At 37.9% G+C, this 26,219-nt stretch overlaps 1 protein-coding gene across 1 annotated transcript; it reads right to left on the bottom strand.

Moving 5' to 3' along the window:
* Window positions 1-12,074: 12,074 nt before the first annotated feature.
* Window positions 12,075-25,628, bottom strand: cactin. The gene is made up of 10 exons (XM_086071820.1): window positions 25,289-25,628; window positions 24,551-25,094; window positions 24,364-24,459; window positions 22,752-22,897; window positions 22,500-22,662; window positions 19,691-19,805; window positions 19,411-19,603; window positions 17,715-17,834; window positions 15,148-15,524; window positions 12,075-12,722 (listed from the first exon to the last, which is right to left on the bottom strand). The coding sequence occupies exons 1-10, from the start codon at window positions 25,591-25,593 to the stop codon at window positions 12,232-12,234; spliced, it is 2,550 nt and encodes an 849-aa protein (XP_085927946.1). The 5' UTR covers window positions 25,594-25,628; the 3' UTR covers window positions 12,075-12,231.
* Between the last annotated feature and the right edge of the window lie 591 nt (window positions 25,629-26,219).

Genomic DNA, 26,219 nt, shown 5'->3' with positions numbered 1-26,219 from the left:
ATAGGGTTAGGGTTTCAAAGTAGGGGTTTAAACTAGGGTTAGGGGTTCAAAGTAGGGGTTTAAAGTAGGGTTAGGGTTAGGGTTAGGGTTAGGGTTAGGGTTAGGGGTTAGGGTTAGGGTTAGGGTTAGGGTTAGGGTTAGGGTTAGGGTTAGGGTTTAGGGTTAGGGTTAGGGTTAGGGTTAGGGTTTAGGGTTAGGGTTAGGGTTAGGGTTAGGGTTAGGGTTAGGGTTAGGGTTAGGGGTTAGGGTTAGGGTTAGGGTTAGGGTTTCAAAGTAGGGGTTTAAACTAGGGTTAGGGTTTTAAAGTAGGGTTTTAAACTAGGGTTAGGGTTTCAAAGTAGTGGTTTAAACTAGGGTTAGGGTTTCAAAGTAGGGGTTTAAACTAGGGTTAGGGTTTCAAAGTAGGGGTTTAAACTAGGGTTAGGGTTTCAAAGTAGGGATTTAAACTAGGGTTAGGGTTTCAAAGTAGGGGTTTAAACTAGGGTTAGGGTTTCAAAGTAGGGGTTTAAAGTAGGGTTAGGGTTTCAAAGTAGGGGTTTAAACTAGGGTTAGGGTTTCAAAGTAGTGGTTTAAACTCGGTTTAAGGTTTTAAAGTAGGGGTTTAAACTAGGGTTAGGGTTTCAAAGTAGGGTTTAAACCTAGGGTTAGGGTTCTAAAGTAGGGATTCAAACTCGGGTTAGGGTTTCAAAGTAGGGTTTTAAACTAGGGTTAGGGTTTCAAAGTAGGGGTTAAAACTAGGGTTAGGGTTTCAAAGTAGGGGTTTAAACTAGGGTTAGGGTTTCAAAGTAGGGATTTAAACTAGGGTTAGGGTTTCAAACTAGGGTTAGGGTTTCAAAGTAGGGTTTTAAACTAGGGTTAGGGTTTCAAAGTAGGGGTTTAAACTAGGGTTAGGGTTTCAAAGTAGGGTTTCAAAGTAGGGTTTTAAACTAGGGTTAGGGTTTTAAAGTAGGGGTTTAAACTAGGGTTAGGTTTTCAAAGTAGGGGTTTAAACTAGGGTTAGGGTTTCAAAGTAGGGATTTAAACTAGGGTTAGGGTTTCAAAGTAGGGGTTTAAACTAGGGTTAGGGTTTCAAAGTAGGGGTTTAAAGTAGGGTTAGGGTTTCAAAGTAGGGGTTTAAACTCGGGTTAGGGTTTCAAAGTAGTGGTTTAAACTCGGGTTAAGGTTTTAAAGTAGGGGTTTAAACTAGGGTTAGGGTTTCAAAGTAGGGTTTAAACCTAGGGTTAGGGTTCTAAAGTAGGGATTTAAACTCGGGTTAGGGTTTCAAAGTAGGGTTTTAAACTAGGGTTAGGGTTTCAAAGTAGGGGTTAAAACTAGGGTTAGGGTTTCAAAGTAGGGGTTTAAACTCGGGTTAGGGTTTCAAAGTAGGGGATTAAACTAGGGTTAGGGTTTCAAAGTAGGGTTTTAAACTAGGGTTAGGGTTTCAAAGTAGGGGTTTAAACTAGGTTTAGGGTTTCAAAGTAGGGGTTTAAACTAGGGTTAGGGTTTCAAAGTAGGGGTTTAAACTAGGGTTAGGGTTTCAAAGTATGGTTTTAAACTAGTGTTAGGGTTTTAAAGTAGGGGTTTAAACTAGGGTTAGGGTTTCAAAGTAAGGTTTAAACCTAGGGTTAGGGTTCTAAAGTAGGGATTTAAACTCGGGTTAGGGTTTCAAAGTAGGGTTTTAAACTAGGGTTAGGGTTTTAAAGTAGGGGTTTAAAGTAGGGTTAGGGTTTCAAAGTAGGGGTTTAAACTAGGGTTAGGGTTTCAAAATAGTGGTTTAAACTCGGGTTAAGGTTTTAAAGTAGGGGTTTAAACTAGGGTTAGGGTTTCAAAGTAGGGGTTAAAACTAGGGTTAGGGTTTCAAAGTAGGGGTTTAAACTAGGGTTAGGGTTTCAAAGTAGGGGTTTAAACTAGGGTTAGGGTTTCAAAGTAGGGTTTTAAACTAGGGTTAGGGTTTCAAAGTAGGGGTTTAAACTAGGGTTAGGGTTTCAAAGTAGGGGTTTAAACTAGGGTTAGGGTTTCAAAGTAGGGGTTTAAAGTAGGGTTAGGGTTAGGGTTAGGGTTTAGGGTTAGGGTTAGGGTTAGGGTTAGGGTTAGGGTTAAGGTTTGGGTTAGGGTTAGGGTTTAGGGTTAGGGTTAGGGTTAGGGTTAGGGTTAGGGTTAGGGTTAGGGTTAGGGGTTAGGGTTAGGGTTAGGGTTAGGGTTAGGGTTAGGGTTAGGGTTAGGGTTTCAAAGTAGGGGTTTAAACTAGGGTTAGGGTTTCAAAGTAGTGGTTTAAACTAGGGTTAGGGTTTCAAACTAGGGTTAGAGTTTCAAAATAGGGTTTTAAACTAGGGTTAGGGTTTCAAAGTAGGGGTTTAAACTAGGGTTAGGGTTTCAAAGTAGGGTTTAAACCTAGGGTTAGGGTTCTAAAGTAGGGATTTAAACTCGGGTTAGGGTTTCAAAGTAGGGTTTTAAACTAGGGTTAGGGTTTCAAAGTAGGGGTTAAAACTAGGGTTAGGGTTTCAAAGTAGGGGTTTAAACTCGGGTTAGGGTTTCAAAGTAGGGGATTAAACTAGGGTTAGGGTTTCAAAGTAGGGTTTTAAACTAGGGTTAGGGTTTCAAAGTAGGGGTTTAAACTAGGGTTAGGGTTTCAAAGTAGGGGTTTAAACTAGGGTTAGGGTTTCAAAGTAGGGGTTTAAACTAGGGTTAGGGTTTCAAAGTATGGTTTTAAACTAGTGTTAGGGTTTTAAAGTAGGGGTTTAAACTAGGGTTAGGGTTTCAAAGTAAGGTTTAAACCTAGGGTTAGGGTTCTAAAGTAGGGATTTAAACTCGGGTTAGGGTTTCAAAGTAGGGTTTTAAACTAGGGTTAGGGTTTTAAAGTAGGGGTTTAAAGTAGGGTTAGGGTTTCAAAGTAGGGGTTTAAACTAGGGTTAGGGTTTCAAAATAGTGGTTTAAACTCGGGTTAAGGTTTTAAAGTAGGGGTTTAAACTAGGGTTAGGGTTTCAAAGTAGGGGTTAAAACTAGGGTTAGGGTTTCAAAGTAGGGGTTTAAACTAGGGTTAGGGTTTCAAAGTAGGGGTTTAAACTAGGGTTAGGGTTTCAAAGTAGGGTTTTAAACTAGGGTTAGGGTTTCAAAGTAGGGGTTTAAACTAGGGTTAGGGTTTCAAAGTAGGGGTTTAAACTAGGGTTAGGGTTTCAAAGTAGGGGTTTAAAGTAGGGTTAGGGTTAGGGTTAGGGTTTAGGGTTAGGGTTAGGGTTAGGGTTAGGGTTAGGGTTAAGGTTTGGGTTAGGGTTAGGGTTTAGGGTTAGGGTTAGGGTTAGGGTTAGGGTTTAGGGTTAGGGTTAGGGTTAGGGTTAGGGTTAGGGTTAGGGTTAGGGTTAGGGTTAGGGGTTAGGGTTAGGGTTAGGGTTAGGGTTAGGGTTAGGGTTAGGGTTAGGGTTTCAAAGTAGGGGTTTAAACTAGGGTTAGGGTTTCAAAGTAGTGGTTTAAACTAGGGTTAGGGTTTCAAACTAGGGTTAGAGTTTCAAAATAGGGTTTTAAACTAGGGTTAGGGTTTCAAAGTAGGGGTTTAAACTAGGGTTAGGGTTTCAAAGTAGGGGTTTAAACTAGGGTTAGGGTTTCAAAGTAGTGGTTTAAACTAGGGTTAGGGTTTCAAACTAGGGTTAGGGTTTCAAAGTAGGGGTTTAAACTAGGGTTAGGGTTTCAAAGTAGGGTTTAAACCTAGTGTTAGGGTTCTAAAGTAGGGATTTAAACTCGGGTTAGGGTTTCAAAGTAGGGGTTTAAACTAGGGTTAGGGTTTCAAAGTAGGGGTTTAAACTAGGGTTAGGGTTTCAAAGTAGGGGTTTAAACTAGAGTTAGGGTTTCAAAGTAGGGGTTTAAACTAGGGTTAGGGTTTCAAAGTAGGGTTTTAAACTAGGTGTTAGGGTTTCAAAGTAGGGGTTTAAACTAGGGTTAGGGTTTCAAAGTAGGGGTTTAAACTAGGGTTAGGGTTTCAAAGTAGGGTTTTAAACTAGGAATGGGGTTTCAAAGTAGGGGTTTAAACTAGGGTTAGTGTTTCAAAGTAGGGGTTTAAACTAGGGTTAGGGTTTCAAAGTAGGGGTTTAAACTAGGGTTAGGGTTTCAAAGTAGGGTTTTAAACTAGGGTTAGGGTTTCAAACTAGGGTTAGGGTTTCAAAGTAGGGTTTTAAACTAGGGTTAGGGTTTCAAAGTAGGGATTTAAACTAGGGTTAGGGTTTCAAAGTAGGGGTTTAGACTAGGGTTAGGGTTTCAAAGTAGGGGTTTAAAGTAGGGTTAGGGTTTCAAAGTAGGGGTTTAAACTCGGGTTAGGGTTTCAAAGTAGTGGTTTAAACTCGGGTTAAGGTTTTAAAGTAGGGGTTTAAACTAGGGTTAGGGTTTCAAAGTAGGGTTTAAATCTAGGGTTAGGGTTTCAAAGTAGGGTTTTAAACTAGGGTTAGGGTTTCAAAGTAGGGGTTAAAACTAGGGTTAGGGTTTCAAAGTAGGGGTTTAAACTAGGGTTAGGGTTTCAAAGTAGGGGATTAAACTAGGGTTAGGGTTTCAAAGTAGGGTTTTAAACTAGGGTAAGGGTTTCAAAGTAGGGGTTTAAACTAGGGTTAGGGTTTCAAAGTAGAGGTTTAAACTAGGGTTAGGGTTTCAAAGTAGGGGTTTAAACTAGGGTTAGGGTTTCAAAGTAGGGTTTTAAACTAGGGTTAGGGTTTTAAAGTAGGGGTTTAAACTAGGGTTAGGGTTTCAAAGTAAGGTTTAAACCTAGGGTTAGGGTTCTAAAGTAGGGATTTAAACTCGGGTTAGGGTTTCAAAGTAGGGTTTTAAACTAGGGTTAGGGTTTCACAGTAGGGTTTTAAACTAGGGTTAGGGTTTCAAAGTAGGGGTTTAAAATAGGGTTAGGGTTTCAAAGTAGGGGTTTAAACTAGGGTTAGGGGTTCAAAGTAGGGGTTTAAAGTAGGGTTAGGGTTAGGGTTAGGGTTAGGGTTAGGGTTAGGGGTTAGGGTTAGGGTTAGGGTTAGGGTTAGGGTTAGGGTTAGGGTTAGGGTTTAGGGTTAGGGTTAGGGTTAGGGTTTAGGGTTAGGGTTAGGGTTAGGGTTAGGGTTAGGGTTAGGGTTAGGGGTTAGGGTTAGGGTTAGGGTTAGGGTTTCAAAGTAGGGGTTTAAACTAGGGTTAGGGTTTTAAAGTAGGGTTTTAAACTAGGGTTAGGGTTTCAAAGTAGTGGTTTAAACTAGGGTTAGGGTTTCAAAGTAGGGGTTTAAACTAGGGTTAGGGTTTCAAAGTAGGGGTTTAAACTAGGGTTAGGGTTTCAAAGTAGGGATTCAAACTCGGGTTAGGGTTTCAAAGTAGGGTTTAAACCTAGGGTTAGGGTTCTAAAGTAGGGATTCAAACTCGGGTTAGGGTTTCAAAGTAGGGTTTTAAACTAGGGTTAGGGTTTCAAAGTAGGGGTTAAAACTAGGGTTAGGGTTTCAAAGTAGGGGTTTAAACTAGGGTTAGGGTTTCAAAGTAGGGATTTAAACTAGGGTTAGGGTTTCAAACTAGGGTTAGGGTTTCAAAGTAGGGTTTTAAACTAGGGTTAGGGTTTCAAAGTAGGGGTTTAAACTAGGGTTAGGGTTTCAAAGTAGGGTTTCAAAGTAGGGTTTTAAACTAGGGTTAGGGTTTTAAAGTAGGGGTTTAAACTAGGGTTAGGTTTTCAAAGTAGGGGTTTAAACTAGGGTTAGGGTTTCAAAGTAGGGATTTAAACTAGGGTTAGGGTTTCAAAGTAGGGGTTTAAACTAGGGTTAGAGTTTCAAAGTAGGGGTTTAAAGTAGGGTTAGGGTTTCAAAGTAGGGGTTTAAACTCGGGTTAGGGTTTCAAAGTAGTGGTTTAAACTCGGGTTAAGGTTTTAAAGTAGGGGTTTAAACTAGGGTTAGGGTTTCAAAGTAGGGTTTAAACCTAGGGTTAGGGTTCTAAAGTAGGGATTTAAACTCGGGTTAGGGTTTCAAAGTAGGGTTTTAAACTAGGGTTAGGGTTTCAAAGTAGGGGTTAAAACTAGGGTTAGGGTTTCAAAGTAGGGGTTTAAACTCGGGTTAGGGTTTCAAAGTAGGGGATTAAACTAGGGTTAGGGTTTCAAAGTAGGGTTTTAAACTAGGGTTAGGGTTTCAAAGTAGGGGTTTAAACTAGGGTTAGGGTTTCAAAGTAGGGGTTTAAACTAGGGTTAGGGTTTCAAAGTAGGGGTTTAAACTAGGGTTAGGGTTTCAAAGTATGGTTTTAAACTAGTGTTAGGGTTTTAAAGTAGGGGTTTAAACTAGGGTTAGGGTTTCAAAGTAAGGTTTAAACCTAGGGTTAGGGTTCTAAAGTAGGGATTTAAACTCGGGTTAGGGTTTCAAAGTAGGGTTTTAAACTAGGGTTAGGGTTTCACAGTAGGGTTTTAAACTAGGGTTAGGGTTTCAAAGTAGGGGTTTAAACTAGGGTTAGGGTTTCAAAGTAGGGGTTTAAACTAGGGTTAGGGGTTCAAAGTAGGGGTTTAAAGTAGGGTTAGGGTTAGGGTTAGGGTTAGGGTTAGGGTTAGGGGTTAGGGTTAGGGTTAGGGTTAGGGTTAGGGTTTAGGGTTAGGGTTAGGGTTAGGGTTTAGGGTTAGGGTTAGGGTTAGGGTTAGGGTTAGGGTTAGTGTTAGGGGTTAGGGTTAGGGTTAGGGTTAGGGTTTCAAAGTAGGGGTTTAAACTAGGGTTAGGGTTTTAAAGTAGGGTTTTAAACTAGGGTTAGGGTTTCAAAGTAGTGGTTTAAACTAGGGTTAGGGTTTCAAAGTAGGGGTTTAAATTAGGGTTAGGGTTTCAAAGTAGGGGTTTAAACTAGGGTTAGGGTTTCAAAGTAGGGGTTTAAACTAGGGTTAGGGTTTCAAAGTAGGGGTTTAAACTAGGGTTAGGGTTTCAAAGTAGGGTTTAAACCTAGGGTTAGGGTTCTAAAGTAGGGATTTAAACTCGGGTTAGGGTTTCAAAGTAGGGTTTTAAACTAGGGTTAGGGTTTTAAAGTAGTGGTTTAAACTAGGGTTAGGGTTTCAAACTAGGGTTAGGGTTTCAAAATAGGGTTTAAACCTAGGGTTAGGGTTCTAAAGTAGGGATTTAAACTCGGGTTAGGGTTTCAAAGTAGGGGTTTAAACTAGGGTTAGGGTTTCAAAGTAGGGGTTTAAACTAGGGTTAGGGTTTCAAAGTAGGGTTTAAACCTAGGGTTAGGGTTCTAAAGTAGGGATTTAAACTCGGGTTAGGGTTTTAAAGTAGGGTTTTAAACTAGGGTTAGGGTTTCAAAGTAGTGGTTTAAACTAGGGTTAGGGTTTCAAACTAGGGTTAGGGTTTCAAAGTAGGGGTTTAAACTAGGGTTAGGGTTTCAAAGTAGGGGTTTAAACTAGGGTTAGGGTTTCAAAGTAGGGTTTAAACGTAGGGTTAGGGTTCTAAAGTAGGGATTTAAACTCGGGTTAGGGTTTCAAAGTAGGGGTTTAAACTAGGGTTAGGGTTTCAAAGTAGGGGTTTAAACTAGGGTTAGGGTTTCAAAGTATGGGTTTAAACTAGGGTTAGGGTTTCAAAGTAGGGGTTTAAACTAGGGTTAGGGTTTCAAAGTAGGGTTTTAAACTAGGTGTTAGGGTTTCAAAGTAGGGGTTTAAACTAGGGTTAGGGTTTCAAAGTAGGGGTTTAAACTAGGGTTAGGGTTTCAAAGTAGGGGTTTAAACTAGGGTTAGGGTTTCAAAGTAGGGGTTTAAACTAGGGTTAGGGTTTCAAAGTAGGGTTTTAAACTAGGGTTAGGGTTTCAAACTAGGGTTAGGGTTTCAAAGTAGGGTTTTATACTAGGGTTAGGGTTTCAAAGTAGGGGTTTAAACTAGGGTTAGGGTTTCAAAGTAGGGTTTTAAACTAGGGTTAGGGTTTTAAAGTAGGGGTTTAAACTAGGGTTAGGGTTTCAAAGTAGGGTTTAAACCTAGGGTTAGGGTTCTAAAGTAGGGATTTAAACTAGGGTTAGGGTTTCAAAGTAGGGGTTTAAACTAGGGTTAGGTTTTCAAAGTAGGGGTTTAAACTAGGGTTAGGGTTTCAAAGTAGGGATTTAAACTAGGGTTAGGGTTTCAAAGTAGGGGTTTAAACTAGGGTTAGGGTTTCAAAGTAGGGGTTTAAAGTAGGGTTAGGGTTTCAAAGTAGGGGTTTAAACTAGGGTTAGGGTTTCAAAGTAGTGGTTTAAACTCGGTTTAAGGTTTTAAAGTAGGGGTTTAAACTAGGGTTAGGGTTTCAAAGTAGGGTTTAAACCTAGGGTTAGGGTTCTAAAGTAGGGATTCAAACTCGGGTTAGGGTTTCAAAGTAGGGTTTTAAACTAGGGTTAGGGTTTCAAAGTAGGGGTTAAAACTAGGGTTAGGGTTTCAAAGTAGGGGTTTAAACTAGGGTTAGGGTTTCAAAGTAGGGGTTTAAACTAGGGTTAGGGTTTTAAAGTAGGTGTTTAAACTAGGGTTAGGGTTTCAAAGTAGTGGTTTAAACTAGGGTTAGGGTTTCAAACTAGGGTTAGGGTTTCAAAGTAGGGGTTTAAACTAGGGTTAGGGTTTCAAAGTAGGGGTTTAAACTAGGGTTAGGGTTTCAAAGTAGGGTTTAAACGTAGGGTTAGGGTTCTAAAGTAGGGATTTAAACTCGGGTTAGGGTTTCAAAGTAGGGGTTTAAACTAGGGTTAGGGTTTCAAAGTAGGGGTTTAAACTAGGGTTAGGGTTTCAAAGTATGGGTTTAAACTAGGGTTAGGGTTTCAAAGTAGGGGTTTAAACTAGGGTTAGGGTTTCAAAGTAGGGTTTTAAACTAGGTGTTAGGGTTTCAAAGTAGGGGTTTAAACTAGGGTTAGGGTTTCAAAGTAGGGGTTTAAACTAGGGTTAGGGTTTCAAAGTAGGGGTTTAAACTAGGGTTAGGGTTTCAAAGTAGGGGTTTAAACTAGGGTTAGGGTTTCAAAGTAGGGTTTTAAACTAGGGTTAGGGTTTCAAACTAGGGTTAGGGTTTCAAAGTAGGGTTTTATACTAGGGTTAGGGTTTCAAAGTAGGGGTTTAAACTAGGGTTAGGGTTTCAAAGTAGGGTTTTAAACTAGGGTTAGGGTTTTAAAGTAGGGGTTTAAACTAGGGTTAGGGTTTCAAAGTAGGGTTTAAACCTAGGGTTAGGGTTCTAAAGTAGGGTTTTAAACTAGGGTTAGGGTTTTAAAGTAGGGGTTTAAACTAGGGTTAGGTTTTCAAAGTAGGGGTTTAAACTAGGGTTAGGGTTTCAAAGTAGGGATTTAAACTAGGGTTAGGGTTTCAAAGTAGGGGTTTAAACTAGGGTTAGGGTTTCAAAGTAGGGGTTTAAAGTAGGGTTAGGGTTTCAAAGTAGGGGTTTAAACTCGGGTTAGGGTTTCAAAGTAGTGGTTTAAACTCGGGTTAAGGTTTTAAAGTAGGGGTTTAAACTAGGGTTAGGGTTTCAAAGTAGGGTTTAAACCTAGGGTTAGGGTTCTAAAGTAGGGATTCAAACTCGGGTTAGGGTTTCAAAGTAGGGTTTTAAACTAGGGTTAGGGTTTCAAAGTAGGGGTTAAAACTAGGGTTAGGGTTTCAAAGTAGGGGTTTAAACTAGGGTTAGGGTTTCAAAGTAGGGGTTTAAACTAGGGTTAGGGTTTCAAAGTAGGGTTTTAAACTAGGGTTAGGGTTTCAAAGTAGGGGTTTAAACTAGGGTTAGGGTTTCAAAGTAGGGTTTTAAACTAGGGTTAGGGTTTTAAAGTAGGTGTTTAAACTAGGGTTAGGGTTTCAAAGTAGGGTTTAAACCTAGGGTTAGGGTTCTAAAGTAGGGATTTAAACTAGGGTTAGGGTTTCAAAGTAGGGGTTTAAACTAGGGTTAGGTTTTCAAAGTAGGGGTTTAAACTAGGGCTAGGGTTTCAAAGTAGGGATTTAAACTAGGGTTAGGGTTTCAAAGTAGGGGTTTAAACTAGGGTTAGGGTTTCAAAGTAGGGGTTTAAAGTAGGGTTAGGGTTTCAAAGTAGGGGTTTAAACTAGGGTTAGGGTTTCAATGTAGTGGTTTGAACTCGGGTTAAGGTTTTAAAGTAGGGGTTTAAACTAGGGTTAGGGTTTCAAAGTAGGGTTTAAACCTAGGGTTAGGGTTCTAAAGTAGGGGTTTAAACTCGGGTTAGGGTTTCAAAGTAGGGTTTTAAACTAGGGTTAGGGTTTCAAAGTAGGGGTTAAAACTAGGGTTAGGGTTTCAAAGTAGGGTTTTAAACTAGGGTTAGGTTTTCAAAGTAGGGTTTTAAACTGGGTTAGGGTTTCAAAGTAGGGTTTTAAACTAGGGTAAGGGTTTCAAAGTAGGGTTTTAAACTAGGGTTAGGGTTTCAAAGTAGGGGTTTAAACTCGGGTTAGGGTTTCAAAGTAGGGGTTTAAACTAGGGTTTGGGTTTCAAACTAGGGTTAGGCTTTCAATGTATGGTTTTAAACTAGGCTTAGGGTTTCAAAGTAGGGTTTTAAACTAGGGTTAGGGTTTCAAAGTAGGGTTTTTAACTAGGGTAAGTGTTTCAAAAAAGGGGTTTAAACTAGGGTTAGGGTTTCAAAGTAAGGTTTTAAACTAGGGTTAGGGTTCCAAAGTAGGGGTTTAACCTAGGGTTAGGGTTTCAAAGTAGGGGTTTAAACTAGGGTTAGGGTTTCAAAGTAGGGGTTTAAACTAGGGTTAGAGTTTCAAAGTAGGGGTTTAAACTAGGTTTAGGGTTTCAAAGTAGGGGTTTAAACTAGGGTTAGGGTTTCAAACTAGGGAATTATATTACAGTTAGGGTTTTAAACTAGGTAGTTTGAAACCCCAACCCTAATTTGAAACCCTAGTTTGAAACCCTAATGTAAAACCCTAGTTTGAAACCCTTACCCTAAAGTAAAACCCTAGTTTGAAACAGTAATCCTATTTTGAAACTCTAAAGTAAAACTCTAGTTTAAAACCCTAATCCTATTTGGAAACCCTAATATAAAACTTTTGTTTGAAACCACAACCCTAATTTGAAACCCTTGTTTGAAACCCTAACCCTAAAGTAAAACCCTAGTTTGAAACCCCAAACCTAATTTGAAACCCTAACCTTAATGTAAAACCCTAGTTTGAAACCCAAACCCTAATTTGAAAAACTAGTTTGAAACCCTAACCCTAATGTAAAACCCTAGTTTGAAAACCTAACCCTAATTTGAAACCCGTTTGAAACCCCAAACCTAATTTGAAAACGTAGTTTGAAACACGAACCCTATTGTAAAACCCTAGTTTGAAACCCTAATGTAAAACCCCAGTTTGAAACCCCAACCCTAAAGTAAAACCCTAGTTTGAAACCCTATTTCTATTTGGAAACCCTAATATAAAACCCTAGTTTAAAACCCTAACGTATTACCCTAGTTTGAAACCCCAACCCTAATTTGAAACCCTAGTTTGAAACCCTAACCCTAATGTAAAACCCTAGTTTGAAACCCTAACCCTAATGTAAAACCCTAGGGTTTTAAACTAGGGTTTTACCTTATGTAATGTACCCTATTTTGAAACCCTAATGTAAAACCCTAGTTTAAAACCCTAACCCTAATGTAAAACCCTAGTTTAAACCCCAATCCTAATTTGAAAGAGAGTGTTAAAAAAATCTGCAGATTGGCTTTGAAAAATACATCATAATACAAAAAAATATATGTTTGAAGAAAATATTGCTTTTTCTTAATGTCTGTGTTTTATTTTTCAATACAACCTTTTCCAATGCCAATACTTGTTTCAATGTCAATGCAGCTTTTTCAAAATGTTTTCCCCAATACCAAATCGTATTGTCTGGTTGTTGTTACCTATTTCCTCAGCACAGGTGATGTCATCTTCAGTCGACAGCAAATGGAAAAATGTGTTTTTAAAGGTATTATTTGTACATGAAAAATAATGAAGTTATTAAATTAATTCTGGACAAAATACTTACTTACTACTGCTGCAAATGGCTCAGTGAGTCTCTCTTTAAAGTACCATTGCGGACTGTGTGTCATGTCATTTTTAGCACACGCTGTGGGGGCCACTCAAAAATGGACAGTGGGCCACAAATGGTCCCCGAACCGTAGTTTGGAGCCCCACGCTAGAATAACTAGTTGAATCTTGTGCTTCCAAAACAGAAAAAACAAGCAAATAGGATGGTAAAAAAAACAAAAACATCTTTAATGTATGATTTTCAGAACAGAAAGCATTTTCAAACAATTTCACCCAAACCACCGAGAAAGCAGAGTCGCGCTTGATAACGTGAAAACGATGATGATGATGATGATGATGATGTCATTCCGTGAGCTTCATCTCCTGTAGCGGTACCTCTTGAAGTGGAACCACAGCTGAAAGATCCCATTGGCAAACTGACAGCGGAAGCCGTGTCGGTGCGAATACTCCCACTCTCTGTTGACTATCTTGAAGGCGATGTCCTCGTATGGCGGGCCGGCGTGGAACCTGAGGATCCCAAAGTCCTTGTTGTCAAGACTGGGCTCCAGGAAGTACTGGGGGGTGGAGCGCTTGTTTATCAGGTCCGGGTAGAAAATATTAAATTTATAGCCCTGGACGATCTTAGGTGGAGGGTTGTCAAAGTCGTAATGGGTCTGATTGTATTTGTTCCACTCGAACCCGGTGTGGACCCTGTTGAAGAAGCGAGGTTTTCTGGGGCGGTATTTGTCGGCCCACAGGTACATCTTGCCCGTGACGGGAATCTCCACGCTGAATTGCGCCTCGTCGTTGCCCATTCCCTCTTTGGCTCGACGCACAAAGGCGTCCTCGGCGCTCTCGCTGGCGTCCCCTGATGGAAAGACGGAGATGAGCAACGAGATTGCAGCTTTGAGATACGAGTCCAGTTTGTTGTACTTTCCAGATTAATTTTCTACTATCGTTCGTCTTTATTTACTTATTTTCTGTGTGTAATTTTTCAGACAGTTTTACATAATTTTGGCATTTTGATTTTCTGCATCTCTTCTTCCTTATTTGGACATTTTATGGCTATTTGTGACTTTTTTAATTATTTCGTATTTTTTTTTTAACCTTTTTAGTTATCAACTTTTCTGACATTTTCGGCAATTTCGTGGACATTTTATGGAAATTATCAGAATGTCTTCATTTTTTCCCCTGGACATTTTTAAGTGTTTTCTTTTCTCACTTACAAAAAAACAAACAATGTTCTGACTTTTTTATTTATTTTTTACAATCCCAAAGACATTTTATGATAATTTTCTGCTTTTCGTTTTTTGGGGGGGACATTTTATGGTTACTTTTGAATGTTATCTTATTTAAAAAAAAAAAATTATCTGACATTTTTGGCAATTTCATGGTAATTTTCAGCTTTTCCTCTTTCTGTTTGGACATTTAATGGTCACTTTTTGGACATTTTAGCAGGGATAATCGATGAAATCACAATTAAAACAATCATTTGTTTTTTGGTACAAAACAACAACATGCTTAAACATTTTATTGTAAAAAAAAATTATAAACCCATTACGGCCTAAAGCGCCTGGCAAAACATGCCTCTAAAACCTAAACCTTCATTTTTTTTCCCTGGGGATTTTTAAACAATTCCAAAGACATTTTATGATAATGTTCTGCTTTTCTTTTGTTTTTGGACATTTTATGGTTACTTTTTGAATGTTTTATTTTCTTTCTTTTAAAAAAAATTCAATTCTGACATTTTGGGCAACTTCTTATACATTTGATGGTCATTTTCAGCTTTTCCTTATTGGACATTTTATGATGACTTTTTTGGACAGTAGGGCTGCTCGATGAATTCACGATTAAGACAAGAAAATGTAAAAAAAACATTAAATTAAGACAAATACATTTCTTTGAAACACTATAATTATGCAAGTTCCTCTTGGAACAAAAAAGATTAATTAAATTAGTAATTTTAAAATAAAAAAGGTGCAAATATATATACATTTAAACAATTCTAAATTAGTATTAATAATATTAGATTTTTGTCTTTGTCTTGATTATGCCAATTTTGTAATTGTGGAATGTAATAATTGAAACTGTAATTGAATTTCGATTAATTGCACAGCCCTAATTTTTAGGTCATTTAAAAAACGTTCTCATCTACCTTTCATCAGTCTTTTTCTGACAACTTAAATATTTTGACAGTTATTAAAAAAATATTTTATTATTCATTAATAAAGGAATAAGATTCATTAAATGAGTCATTTTAAAATAAAAAAGGTGCAAATATATACATTTAAACATTTCAAAATTAGTAATATTATTTTATTTTTGTCTTTGTCTTGATTATGCCAATTTTGTAATTGTGGAATGTAATAATTGAAACTGTAATTGAATTTCGATTAATTGCACAGCCCTAATTTTTAGGTAATTTAAAAAACGTTTTCATCTACCTTTCATCAGTCTTTTTCTGACAACTTAAATATTTTGACAGTTATTAAATTTTTTTTTATTATTCATTAATAAAGGAATAAGATTCATTAAATTAGTCATTTTAAAATAAAAAAGGTGCAAATATATACATTTAAACATTTCAAAATTAGTAATATTATTTTATTTTTGTCTTTGTCTTGATTATGCCAATTTTGTAATTGTGGAATGTAATAATTGAAACTGTAATTGAATTTCGATTAATTGCACAGCCCTAATTTTTAGGTAATTTAAAAAACGTTTTCATCTACCTTTCATCAGTCTTTTTCTGACAACTTAAATATTTTGACAGTTATTAAAAATTTTTTTATTATTCATTAATAAAGGAATAAGATTCATTAAATTAGTCATTTTAAAATAAAAAAGGTGCAAATATATACATTTAAACATTTCAAAATTAGTAATATTATTTTATTTTTGTCTTTGTCTTGATTATGCCGATATTGTAATTGTGGAATGTAATAATTGAAATTGAATTTTGATTAATTGCACAGCCCTAATTTTTAGGTAATTTTTAAAACTTCATCTACCTTTCATTAGTCTTTTTCTGACAACTTAAATATTTTTGACAGTTTAAATTGTTATTATTATTCATTTTTTTAATTAAATCTAATTATCTAAATCATGAATTCATTTAAATAATATTTTATCCAAAAATACAAATGTAAAAAATGATTATTTCAGTTTTTTTTTTTGTGTTTGTTTTTTTTAAATATCCACAGGGTGCCGCAAGAGAGGGACTAAAGAGTCGCAGGTTAAAATTAAATTAAATTAAAACGAATAGAAATGTCACTAATCCGTTGATGTCCTACCTGTGACCTGCAGCTGCTTGCGTGCTAACTGCAGCCTGTGCGCGTCCTCCTCGGGGGTGATGGTGTGCGTGTCCAGCGGCAGCTCGGAGGTCGCGAGCAGCGCGGGGCTGTAGCGACCCGAATCGTACTCCGCCTGGCTCTGCTGAATCAGATCCTCCTCCGTCAACACCGCCTCCGCCTCCTCGCCTTTCTCGTCATCCTTTTTTTTCCCACCGCTTTCTCTTCCCTCCTCATTGCGCTCAGCGTGTTCCGCTGAAGATGTGGACGGGCCGTCCTCGCCTGCGGGCCCTTTTTTGGTGTTTTGGGATGAGAGGGAAGACGACGGGCCGGGCTCTTCTGATGTTGACTCTCCTGCTCGGCCTCCTGCTCTGGTTTCACTTTTGCATGGAGAAAAAAAAGAAAGTTTTTTTTTTTTTGGCGTGCGTTAGTGCTCAAGATAAAGTAACCTTGCTTGACCACTAAGCATGTTAAATTTGTCAGTTCAGCAGGAGAACAATTAACTTGAACATGACATTCTGATTAATATTACATTTGTGGAATATGAGTTATGAAGCAAAAATCCCGCCGTTTTTATCCACCTTAGGCGGCAGCCATTTTGCCGCTTACTGCCGATTGAAGATGACATCACAGTTGCTCAGACAACAACCAATCACAGCTCACCCGTTTTCTGAAGCTGAGCTGTGATTGGTTGTTGTTACCTGAGACATGAGTAACTGTGATTAGGGGTGGGAATCTTTGAATGTCTCACGAATCGATTCGATTCCGATTTTTCGGTGTGCGATTCGATTCAGAATCGATTTTCGCTTATTATGAGCGATTTTTGATTCGCAATGATTTGATTGACAATGATTTTTACTTCAATTTATAGATGTTCAAGGAATCGTAATGATCTACTTCAGTCTGACTCGCTAATGCTAATAAGCGCGCTACTCACGGCACTTTTATCAATCAAAAGAACGGCTACACGCTGCAAAAAAACAACTTTTATTGGAATAACTTGATCGTGACTTTTTCCTTCTACTCTCTAATGTGGCAACAACTTAACAGTGTATTAGACCGCGTGGAACCACACTGCCCCTAAGTGGCCAAATCGGGTACAACATGAACAGCGCTCCCAATAAAGGCACACACAAACAAAGGGAAGACAGTATAAAATAATTCAAATAAAATCGATTCTGAATCGTACTAAATGAGAATCGCGATTCTTATGAGAATTAATTTTTTGGGCACACCCCTAGCTGTGATGTCTAGTGATGGCTAATGGGGGCTGCATAGAACATATTAGGGCTGCTCGATTATGGGAAAAATAATAATCACGATTATTTTAGCAATAATTGAAATCACGATTATTCAAACGATTATTTATTTTTTGGTGCAAAACAAGAAAATGTTGAAGCATTTAAAAATATATAGACCAATTTAAAAAAAGAAACACTATAAATATGTAAGTTCCTTTTGGAACAAACAGAATTTAAAATAATAAATATTTATTTATTAATTGGCAAAAAGTTGGAGTGCAGCATGTGCACTGTGTAGTTTTTGGGGGTACAAAACAAGAAAATGTTTAAACGTCCCCACAAAAAAATAATAATATTAAGACAAATACAATTCTTTGAAACACTATAATTATGCAAGTTCCTTTTGGATGAAACAAAAAGTATTTAATTAGTTATTTAAAAAAAAGAAAAAAGGTGCAAATGTATACATTTAAAGAACTCAAAAATTAGCATTAATAATCTTTTTTTACGGCTATGCTGATTTTTTAATTGTGGAGCGTAATCATTGAAATTGTAATTGCTGAAACTAACTTTTTGCTGACATGCATGTCATTTTCATTTGGTTGCAGTTGTTATCTTCTGCCACCTGTTGGCCAGGACTTTTTGGGGAAAAACGTTTTTTTAATCTCAATAGGACATTCCTGGTTAAATAAAGGTTACATGAAAATGAAATGAATTCATTAACTCATTCACTGCCATTGACGGCTATAAACGTCAAAAATTAATTTTAACTATTTCTATTAGTTTAACATTTGTGTCCACTATTGTTAACAAGAGTATGAAAATGTACATTTAGAACAGATATAAAATCTGTGATTAATCGTGAGTTAACTATTGAAGTCATGCGATTAATTACGAGTAATTAATTTTATTTTATTTTATAGGGAGAGTAAAAAATGTAATCGCCTGACGAGATGGTTATTAAAAATTAGGGGAGTCAGGTGATTAATTTTTTTTACTCGTAATAAATCGCATGACTTCAAAAGTTAACTCACAATTAATCACAAATTTTATATCTGTTCTTAACGTACAATAAACAAATCTAGGTTTTCATACTCATGTTCACAAAAGTTAAAAAAAAAATTAAACTAATAGAAATAGTTCAAATAATTTTTTGACGTCTATAGCCGCCAATGGCAGTGAATGAGTTAAAAGGTTTAAAAAAAAACAACATCTTAACGAGGGGTGCCAATTATGGAGGGTAGTGTATACGAACAAATGGAATTTGACCTCAGAAATTTCCCAGAAATGTTCGTTTTTTTTGTGGTTAGAGTCCACTAATTGACTTACATGGCGTCGCCGAGTGGCTCCTCCTTAATGATGGGGAACAAAGGTTCGCTGTCGACGCCTTGCTCCTGCTTCAGCTTAAACAGCTTCTGACGCAGCACATCCTGATGTCGCTCTCTCAGCCTGTCACGCAAAACACATTTTCAGGTACACAACAATTGCTAATTGTTACACACTTTTTTTTTATGCTGGGTTGTTTTCCTAACCCACTCGCTGGGTAGCAGATTGGGTTACTTCTACCTAAGGTTGGTTAATTATTTTGACCAAGCAGATTGGGTTGCAGTGCTGTCACTGGAATATTTTTTAGAATCGATTAATCTATCGATTATTCAATCACTTTAATCGACTAATCGGATTCATTTTAATTTTGCATGAAAATGTACTGCAAAAGCATCCCCCCCCCGATTCCTGTTTATTAATCATTGATTGGTGTTTATGTCATACTTTGTATTCGTACAGTGATTAAAAAAAAAAAGGGAAAAGAGCTGTTTGCAAATGTCTTATTTACATTTATATTACATATATTACAAACGATTACTCGATTATTAAAATAGTGATTCAATTAACTCACCAAAACGTATAAAAACATTCTATTTGTAAATTGTCACGGTCCCAAAAACGTGTATGTATTTATGTATGTATTTTTTGCTAGAGCATACAGAAAGCTTTGATGCTGCTTCTGACTTGTAGAGGTCACTTAAAGCAATGGTAGTTATTATAAAAATGACCAGCAGGTGGCAGCAGAGTATGAGAGATCAAGTAGGGCCATGTTGCAAAAAAGCTCTTTTCCCCACTGTTTTCAACAGATTTGTGAATAATGATGAAACTTAGCTATATTCTAATGCTAATTGCTGCAAAACGAAAACAGATACAAATATACTTTTTGTCCTGATGAAAGAAGAGACTTAAATTTTTTTGGGTAGCTTCTGTGTTTTTATAGCAATAGCAATATTCTGTGGGCCTTGCAAAATCAGTCAAAATCCAGTCAAACAGCCGGGAGCGAAAGGGGTTGCTTCAGTGAAAATGGCTGCGAGTGAATGAGTTAATTTGATAATAGATTACTTGTCGATTAACCGATTAATTTTGACAGCTCGAGTTGAAGATTGGATTTGAGCGACCTGAAGATCTGAAGCTGGTGGCCATTTTGGATATTTTTGTGTACTGAAGTTGAAGTCAACCCAGCAGGTTTAAGAGACTTATTCAAAATTTTCATTTCATTTCAGCTGAATAATTTTTTTTTTTTAAACTCATTCATTGCCACTGACGGCTATAAACGTAAAAAATTAATTTGAACTATTTCTCTTAGTTGAACATTTTTTCTACTTTTGTTAACAAGAGTATGAAAACCTAGATTTTTTTTTATTGCACATTTAGAACAGAAAGAAAAGTTGTGATTAATCGTGAGTTAACTAGTGAAGTCATGCGATTAATTACAATTAAAAAATGTAATTGCTTGACGAGATGATTATTAAAAATTAGGGGCGTCAGATTAAATGTTTAATCGTAATTAATCGCATGACTTCAATAGTTAACTCACGATTAATCACAAATTGTATATATGTTGTAAATGTTTTTATACTCTTGTTAACAAAAGTAGAAAAAAAATGTAACTAATAGAAATAGTCCAAATGATTTTTTGACAATTATAACCGTCAATGGCAGTGAATGAGTTGATAAAATATCATCACCACATTCTTACCTGGCTCTTGCCATGTAGACTCGGACCTGCTGAAGCAGACTCTCCCAGTAGCCGATGTCGAGGTTGGACCCGCCGGCCCGAATCTTGGTCTCGATGTTGAGGTGGAGCGCCTGCAGCTGGCTGTACGTCTTCCCTTTGAACACGATCTGCACGTCGCTGCTCACGGCTGTGTTGATGCCGTCACGCCGGTCACCTGAGGGTCGACAAACGCCCGTCACTTTCTGTTCGCATGACGTGCACTGAAAGGCGAAGCGTGACGAAAAAAGAGGAAATCGCGTACCCGGTCCTTTTCCGGAGGCCTCCAGTTTTCTCAGTTTGCTGATTTCATCCTCCGTGATTGTGGTCATGTCTCTCCAGAAATCCACATTCTTGCCTTGTTCCAGCTCCATGTAAACCTGAGAGCACAACAACAATTCCATTTCATTATCGACACTCGTGATTCTCAAATGGGGCCCGTTAAAAATGATTTTAAAAGTATATGTAAATATTTCTAAAAAATATATAAGTTCATAAAATGAATTTTATATTCAGTAGGTCATTTAGTTTCAGTCTTCTAAAATCCCAGCATCTCCGCCGTACCAGAATGGTTTGAACCAACTTGTCAATCACTTGAAAACTTTATTTAAAATTCAGCTAATTATTTATGTTTGAGAACAGAGTTTTACTATGATCCCAAAAGATGGCACTTTATATTGATAATAGTTTGTAAGGGTGTGAATTTCCTAGTACCTGACGATTCATAGGTCACGATTCCATACCGATTAATGCCGATAAGAATCTATAAATTGATTATTGCGATTTTTTTAAACTCAAATTTAGAAAATACTAATCAGTAAACGTGTGCATGTACACAGTAAGATTTGTATGAAAATGTATTTATTTATCTGAAAATCAGGCTTATAATTTATTTAACAAACAGGTTGGAGTCTGTTTCATGTTTGAACAGCACTGAAATCAAATATTAAGGCTTAATGTTCCATTAATAGAACATTCTTCCATGCTTAATGTGTGAATCCTAACCCTAAGTAAGACGTTTTGTTGAATATTCCCATAAAAAAAACAAAAGTTTAAAAATCGATTCGGCCGCATATCGAATCGATTCGAGAATTGCGCGCTGTAATATCGCGATATATTGCCGTATCGATTTTTTCTAACAATCCTAATAGTTTGTATGTGCACACATCCTTATTTTTAATTATTTCTCTCTTTCTTTTTTCCCCTTATTAAGTTATATCTTTTTGTTTCCAAAGAGTTCAAGAGACCACATACATACAAATAAAATCCCAAAGTTTAATAAATCAGACAATGGTGGCACATCACTCGATTTATTGATTTATTTTTTCTTCAATCAAAAATGCTTTGCGCTGGTTAGGGGGTACATGGCTGGCTGAAAAAATATTTCAGTGTGGGTACGTCACAAAAAAAAAAAAAGGTTGGGAACCACTGATCTACACTGCTCACATCAACTTTGGGATATTTGGCATTTGCGTCAAATTTCCGGATGAACCCAAATTTCCCAATAACCTTTCCAAGTTAACTTCATTTTATCATCTCTAAACTTTTGATTGCACATATCCAAATGTTCAATGTTTTAGTAGCTTTTGCCAAACGTCACAGAATTCAGCTCCCCAGAGTCGATCAAACAAAGTTCACCTGAAAAAGTTAGTGCCGTTTCCGTTCATCCTGAATATTCACCTGAAGGCCGAGGCAGTGTAACTAGTGGTTGATGCGACATGAATGAACAAAATAGTGTTAACCGCACACCAGTGTTAATTTCGTCGACGAAAACTAAAGACAAATAATTTCGTCGACGCACATTTCCCACTAGACGAAAACCCTCATTAATAAACAATAACGAAAATGTACTTCACTTAATAAAAACTGGACTAAAAGCTATGGAAATTTTAGTTCATGAACAAAAATTTGACGTAAATTATATGATTTTGTAAAATATAGTCTCCGCTAATCTGTCACTGTGACACACATGTGCCCCCCCCCCTTTCAAATCTGCAGCTAGCGAGTGCAACATGCAAAAACACATAGAACAGACAAGAGGTGGATCACGGTGAAAGGTTAAAAAAAATTATATAATAATTATAGTGATAATGTTCATTAATCCAATGGCTATAACGTTGCAACTGCTAACAAATGCTGGCTAACTTACTAGCTCATAGCATGGAGCCATCGTAGCCACTTGTTGATTTACTGTAATTGAGTGTGAAGTTGTTTTTCATGAAAAAGACGAAATGTTCTGAAATGTTCGACGTAATCTGCTGACAAAAAAATATATACAGGGGTAAAATGATTGTCCTGACTAAAACTAGACTAAAAGGTTGACAGTTTTTGTTGACTAAAACTTGACAAATAAAATTATATTTTCTTGGACCAAAGTGCTAGCTTTATAGTTGACTAAAAATGTATTCAATAAAAACGGGAAGAGATTGACTATAATAAAAACCAGCAAGCGTAATTGAAACTGGACTAAAACTGAGAACTAAATTTAATAATGGCGGATACAATTAACACTATGGGTAGGAATCTTTGAATGTCTCACAAGTCGATTCGATTCCGATTTTTGGGTGTGCGGTTCGATTCAGAATCGATTTTTCAATTAAGAACGTTTTTTGATTCAACGTGATTTGATTGACAATGATTTTTGCTTCAATTTATAGATGTTCAAGGAATCATAATGATCTACTCCAGTCTGACACGCTAATGCTAATTAGCGCGCTACTCGCGGCACTTTTATCACTCTAAAGAACGGCTCCACGCTGCAAAAAAAAAAAAAAAACTTTTATTGGAATAACTTGATCGTGACTTTTTCCTTCTACTCTCTAATGTGGCTACAACTTAACTGTGTATCAGACCGCGTGGAACCACACTGCCCCTAAGTGGCCAAATCGGGTACAACATGAACAGCGCTCCCAATAAAGGCACACACAAACAAAGGGAAGACAGCATCAAATAATTTGAATAAAATCGATTTTGGGACATTTAAAATCGATTCTGAATCAAACTAAATGAGAATCGATTTTTTTTTGGGCACACCCCTACCGCGCACCCGCTGTCCACCTTCAAGTGTTACTCACCTTAATATCCTCCAGAAGATCGTCCATGTCTGTGACTGTCAGCCCATTGAGGAAGGTGTACGGTTCGTGCATCTCGACAGCGAGATCGTCATCTTCGGCACTGATGTACTTGGCCAGCAGGTCGATGGGTTTCGCACGGCCGTCGCGGATTCTAATCTTAGACCTGGACATGCACAGTTTGAATTCAATGTTTGGGGTCCAAATATTACAATCTTGCTGCAGTTTTTCCCGCCAGCCGCGATAGCTGCATACCGCAGTTTGGCCTGATGCAGGTGGAAGTTGTCCTCTTGTTCGGCCCAGGTCTTGAAATGCTCCGCTTCTTTCTCTCTCTGCAGCATCTCCAGCTCCGTCTCCCTCATTGCTTTCTCTCGCTCACGCTCCAAACGCAGCTGCTTTACCTACAACAAATGAATAACACATTAGTAATGCAGTGCAGATAAATGTGCTTTGTTTGTTTAAATGAGGAACCTTGAAAAAAAAAAATCACATTTGAAATCGCAATATACAGGGATGTGATTTGACCAAAGTGAAATGATCTGAAAATTTTAGCCGGGGGGGGGTCCGGGGGCCGCGGGCACTCAGCTCGGTCCAGAGCTCATGGGTTTTCCGTGTTTTTGAGTACTTTCAATGCACTCAGATGACAAAGAAATAGACAAAACAACAGCATAAATTTTCAATGTATATTGAACTATCCCATATAAAATTGCAGTTTTAGTCAACTCAAAATCAGTCACATTCAAAAACATTGAGTGACTGCCTTTGCTTTTAAAAACTATCACTGAGAATATCATCATATATATTTACCATGCAATAAATCATTTAATCAATCATTCTTAATTTAATACATAATGCATAACAAAAACATAAAATACCTCATGCAGCAAAAGCTCTGGTAAAAACACAATCATGCATTCGTCGAATGCATGATTGACTAAAAGATCATCTCTGTAACTGCATACATCAAGACAGTCAACATATTGAAACCTGAAAAGTGCAAACGTGCAGCATTCATTTGAGTTTGTGTCAATGATTAACCATGTTAAATATTTATGGCCATTTTTATTACGTTATAATATTTTCGAAAATTTGATTTCGATTCATTTGAAACGTTTACCACCGACCTCAAAATTCACGACTCTGTCAGCAACTGGTGCAGGTTCACGTCTCTCTATTACCGCTTCCGATTGTGATGTCAATAAGGGATGGGGGCCGTAAAGTTTTGGGAGTTTTCGTTTGGGCACCGAAACTTCCAGCGATGGAATAATTTGTTGTTGTTGACTGGAGTTCTTTCACGTGTTTTTTGCTCTTTGCGTGACTTTCAAGAGCTTTGAAACCTCTCGCACCATCGTCAACGGTATCACGGCACCAAATGCAAAGCGCTTTCCCGGCACGATCGATCTTCCGAATAAAGTCACTGAACAAATTCGTCACAGTCTTCTTTCCAACATTTGTAGATATATCCTTCTCTAACCAGTCCCATCGAAACTTGTTTTTTACGATCTTGTCAATTTCCTTATTCGATCACCGACATCTTTCTTTAAACACCCGGCAAAAACGTCTGAGAAATGAACAAGGCATACTCCTATGCCTTTATAACAAGCGCGTTTATTGGTCAACACGGAGACTTCAGCCAATCGCAAGATCCGTTTCATTTCAGTTACGGAAACACTAAAATGGAATGCTGTCGAGAGACGAAATCTGATTTTTTACCACTTAAAAAATTGTAACATTTTATTTTTGGAGATAAAAAAAAGCGGAATTCCGCGAATTAGCGGAAAATTCACATCCCTGAATATAACAAACAAACAATTGCAATTAGGCCGCAATTCGATTACTCGTTCAGACAAAGTATGCAGTGACCAACCTTCTGAAGTTCTCTGCGATTCTCCTCCTGGATGCGTTTGTTCCTCTCCTTAAGATCTTTCTCTCCGAGGTGTCCGATACCTTTCTTATCCAAAGCCTGACAAAACAAAAACAGGGCAGAGTATATGATATAAATGGCAATTTAGAAAAAAGTGACCTCATCGAAGCAACTCAGCCTCCAAACATACCTTTTGCCATTTGAACGTGCCCAATAGGTTATTATCACCAAAAGGGTTGTCTGCATTAGTGTATCCCATGTACTCTTCACTCCAACCCATCTTTTCTCTCCTCTTCTTTTCCTTCGCCTCCTTCTTGGCCAACCTCCTGGCCCGCTTCTCTTCGGGTGTCTCCAGAGCCTTCATCATCTCCTTCTGTTTTTTTTGGGTTTCCTTGTCTTTGGCGGTCTTGCTCTCCCGATCAGAGCCAGAGCTGTCAGAGGAGTCGGCCGAACTGGACTGAGGTCTCCCTCGGTCTCGGCCTTTCCCGCTCCTTCCGGGCTCCCCTTCGCTGCTCCTTTTGCTTTTGTCTCGTTCAGATTTCCTCTCTCTATCTCTGTCCCGCTGCTCCTTCTGTCTCTGTCTGTCTCTACTGAGGCTTCTCCGTCTTCCTCGCTCTCTTTCATTGCTTCCATCTTGGGAGCCTGAAGAAGACCTTTCCCTCCTTCTCTCTGTTCCTCTTTGGATCTGCATGTTGCTTATTTTCCCTTTTTCTTTAGTATGATCTGAATCAGAACTGAGATAAAACAAACGATTCAACAAACATGATGTATGTTTTGAAAACTAAAGGCTCAACATGTTGGAACTAACATTTCTCCGTAACGGTGCATTCAAAAACATTTCGGATGTTAAGGGCTGCTTACATTCATCAAGACATACCTTGTCAACAAAACGATCAACAAAAACAATATCTACACTTTGCATCAGTACCTGGACGAATTGTCCTTAGATTTGCTCCTGACACGTTGCATTATTTGCCTCTTGTCACTCTCCGAGCCACTTCGAGAACTTGAACGGCCCCGATGTTGAGGCCGTCGTCTGTCTGGTGAGCTGCTACCGGAATCGCGGCTGTCGGACCGTGCGTGGCCCCGATCGGATCGTTTTGGGTCCAGAATTTGAGAGCGATTCGGCCTTCTCTCTGGAGATTTAGACCTGCTTGCTCTAGATCTATTTCGCCGGTCCTGGCTTCGACTTCTGGACACAGAACGGGATCGTCGTTTTGATTTCGAACCCATCACGAACTTTGCGTTCACTAGGGGTCCTGATACAATTTTGTCGCGTTAATGCCATGTGATATACAAAAATTATTTTTATTTTTACATACTCTATAATAGCCATGCTGTCACATAAATATTCAATATCTGAACATAAAATCGATACATTACATAAGTCACGCAATTTGTGCTATATTGTATTTTTCTCTCTCAAATGTTTCACTCAGGCAAAACAGGGCAGCTAAAAGCGGGTACTTTCTGTTATTGTGGCGCAAGATAAAAACGTCACACTGGTCCCGAGTATTATAAATTTAAATTTAAAAGTTGATTGCGCTGGTGTTTACGCCATTATACGTCCAAAATTAAATCTTCAACACGCCATTGCTTTATTAAATAAAAATGATTTCATTCGGAAAAATAGGTCAACGCAGCTTCTCGCAAACAACACTCGCGTTCGTGTTACATCCTGTAACTGGTGAATGTAGTTCTCCGCATTATTTCCGTAATATAGAATGCATATAATGTCAGGCGTAGTTTACTCAATTTCAGTTTATACTGTTTGCTGGGTATAAAATAGTGTTTTATTGACGTGTTTGTCTAGATTATTTACGGTTTGGATTTTAGAAGACAATGTTTACAAACAATTA

The sequence above is a fragment of the Leptonotus elevatus genome, chromosome 1 (assembly GCF_054856555.1).
Source record: "Leptonotus elevatus isolate MCC_2025b chromosome 1, RoL_Lele_1.0, whole genome shotgun sequence".
Lineage (NCBI taxonomy): Eukaryota > Metazoa > Chordata > Actinopteri > Syngnathiformes > Syngnathidae > Leptonotus > Leptonotus elevatus.
The sequence above is the reverse complement of the archived record's forward strand: the minus strand, read 5'-3'. Positions and strand labels throughout refer to the sequence as shown.